This window comes from Capricornis sumatraensis, chromosome 6 (assembly GCF_032405125.1).
Source record: "Capricornis sumatraensis isolate serow.1 chromosome 6, serow.2, whole genome shotgun sequence".
NCBI classification, from domain to species: domain Eukaryota; kingdom Metazoa; phylum Chordata; class Mammalia; order Artiodactyla; family Bovidae; genus Capricornis; species Capricornis sumatraensis.
Genome location: NC_091074.1, coordinates 68,184,458 through 68,187,079, shown reverse-complemented (window position 1 = coordinate 68,187,079; position 2,622 = coordinate 68,184,458). Strand labels below are relative to the sequence as shown.

The 2,622-nt window shown below is 53.0% G+C and overlaps 1 protein-coding gene across 1 annotated transcript; it reads right to left on the bottom strand.

The window, feature by feature from the left end:
* Positions 1-2,200: 2,200 nt before the first annotated feature.
* SPAAR (small regulatory polypeptide of amino acid response) lies at positions 2,201-2,622 on the bottom strand. Its single transcript, XM_068973527.1, has one exon. It carries the CDS (start codon positions 2,580-2,582, stop codon positions 2,355-2,357), a length of 228 nt encoding a protein of 75 aa, XP_068829628.1. The 5' UTR covers positions 2,583-2,622; the 3' UTR covers positions 2,201-2,354.

The window sequence follows — 2,622 nt, the reverse complement described above, 5'->3', positions numbered from 1 at the left end:
AGTGATGGAATGAATGATGAATGCGTGAGTAGGTGAGGAAGTAAGGCTCAGCAAGTAGGTGGAGTAAGTGGACAGATGGACAGATGCGTGAGTAGGTGGATGGATGAGTGAGTGAGCACATGAGAACTTGGGGCTTGACAAACTGCCCGCCCACAGAGTGAGGCTGCCCCCTCACCATTGCTTGCTCTTAGCGCTGAGTCCAGCCTACAGACCCTTCCTCCATGAACTCAGGGAAGAATGTGACCACACCACACAGAGGCAAAGCCCTGGACCCGGGGTCCTGAGGTGCTGGACCTACAGCAGAGCTAACTGCTTGAGGACAGACAGAGGCTGAGGCCCACTCTTTTGCCTCCTCCCAGGCCTTGTACCACCAGCTCTGCCCACCTGGAGCTCCTGCGCCCGGTGTTTCTCTCTGCCTGGACACGCTCACCCAACTCTGAGAACAGGCCACTGCTGAGTTCCTGTGGAGACGTGCCACACAGGACCCCTCCAAGGAAGGACTTCAGGGCCAGCCTCTGCTCCAGAGCCACTTTGCCTGAGGTCAAACCTCAGGGGTTGGGGGCACCCAGGAAAGAGCAAAGATGCGGGGATATTAAGGGCCTGCGTCATCTTTGACTCCTTCCTCTATCTAATCCTGCTTCCCCCTTCCTTCCCCTCACAGCTGTTGATCCCTATAAACATCTCACATCCCAAACTCTGTCTGGGCTTCGCTTTCAGAGAACGTGAACCGAACAGTTGACTCCGCTCAGCTGAGGCCCTCTGGGTCCTCCCTGTAGCACTCCACGTGCATCCGTGAAGGCTCTGCTTGCGGGCTCTCGGGTCCAGAGAGACCGATGCAGGGCCCTCAGGTTCTCCGGGCCCTCCCTGTGCTGTGCCTCTCCCCTTGCCACACTCACCCCTCTCCACCCTGACTCTCTCCCTGGCTCCTTACACCGCTGCACCTTCACAGCCCCGAGCATCTCTCTCTGCGAGTCCTTCTATGGCAGCCACATGACCAGGGTGGCCCATCCAGGCACCCTCAGGGACCAGGCCTCCTCTCTGGGTCAGTCCTGCCCCCTTCAAAGGCAGGTCCTGGGAGTCATTCCTTCAGTGCTGGATGGAGACATGAGTCAGGAGACTCAATCCTGCATCCTTCAAACCGTTTGCTAAATATGGTCTGGCATGCATTTCATGGGCACAGAGAAAACGGCTCTTCCATAAATAAAAACGAACATCTCTTTATTTGTGAAGGAAACAAGAGCTTTGTTACATACTGTTAATATAACATAACATTTTAACTTATTCGAAATTACCTTTCAGTTGGTGATTTTTCCATCATTCCTGAGTGATGCAAGTCACAGTCTCTAAGAATAGAAGTGACCCATAAGAATAGAGAAATAAAGTCTCATGCAAAAATGAAGTCTCAAAGTCTTCTTTCTGGCTTTCCTATTAATAAAACATCTGGTACTTTCTGTGACTCTTTTTCTCTTCTGTTTCCTTTTGTGGTTTCCCAACCCTGATTCTTGGGAGACCCATAAAAGGATATGCATTTTCAATTATAAAATGAATCGCCAGTTCCCAGGAAACAGCCCTTTGGTTTCAGAATTTCAGGTAACAGGTAGGAGGCAGGTCTCAGAAGTGGGCTCTGCAGTATATGCACCGGCAAGTGGCAAAATGACTCACTTGGAATAGATAAAACAGTTTGGTTTCTAAACTGTCCACTTGAGGGCGCTGCTTCCTCTGGTGGCAATAGAACCAATTTCACAGGCATCCTGAGACAACTTGAGATAACCAACTCTCTGTTCACAATGAAGTCCAGTGATATTTCACTCCACCTTACAGATCAGAAGAGCTGGCCCACCATGCCATCCAGTATTGCCTGGTCACTCACTCTCGATCTCTCGTCAGCCCCACACTGTGGGTAGGGTCCAGCTGAGCTCTCAGGGGTCAGAGCTGACTCCTATCTGGTCCCATCACCATAGATCTCCCAGGCTGGAGGGCATGGCAAACCAGGATAAGATGGGCCAGGAGTCTGCTGGATACAGGCTGGACAGGACAGAAATGCCAGGCTGGAGGAGTGGGTCACCAGAGAAGGCTTGCTGGGGGAAGAGGAGTCTGACCAGCAACAGAGCAAATCCTGGGCTTTCCTGGTGGCTCAGTGGTAAAGAATCCGCCTGCTAATACAGGAGACTTGGGTTCAATCCCTGGGTCAAGAAGATCCCCTGGAGAAGAGAATGGCTACCCACTCCAGTGTTCTTGCCTGGAGAATTCCACGGACAGCGGCGCCTGGCAGGCTACAATCCATGGGGTCACAAAGAGCTGGACACAACTGAGCGACTAAACAACACGAGCAAATCCTGGGGGGCTGGTAGATTTCACATGAAGGTCCAGAAGTCCCGGGCACCTGCCACTGGCTGAGCATGGCGACCCGGCCCAGTGAAGAGAGAAGCCTCCTGGTGAAACGTGGCTACTGTGAAGCTGGGGCTCGGGGCCCCCTGAGGATCCTGGCTCCTTGAGTCACAGCTGAAGCAGCAGAGGACACAGGTGATGGCCACGGTGACCACGAATAGCACAGCCACCATTCCGATCACTGCTGTTTCCATGACCCCGTGTGGCCTCTGACCCACTGAGCAACCTAGGGTG

What these genes read in the sequence shown, in the direction of transcription:
- SPAAR (XM_068973527.1), bottom strand. Translation starts at nt 2,582, where the DNA reads ATGGAAACAGCAGTGATCGGAATGGTGGCTGTGCTATTCGTGGTCACC.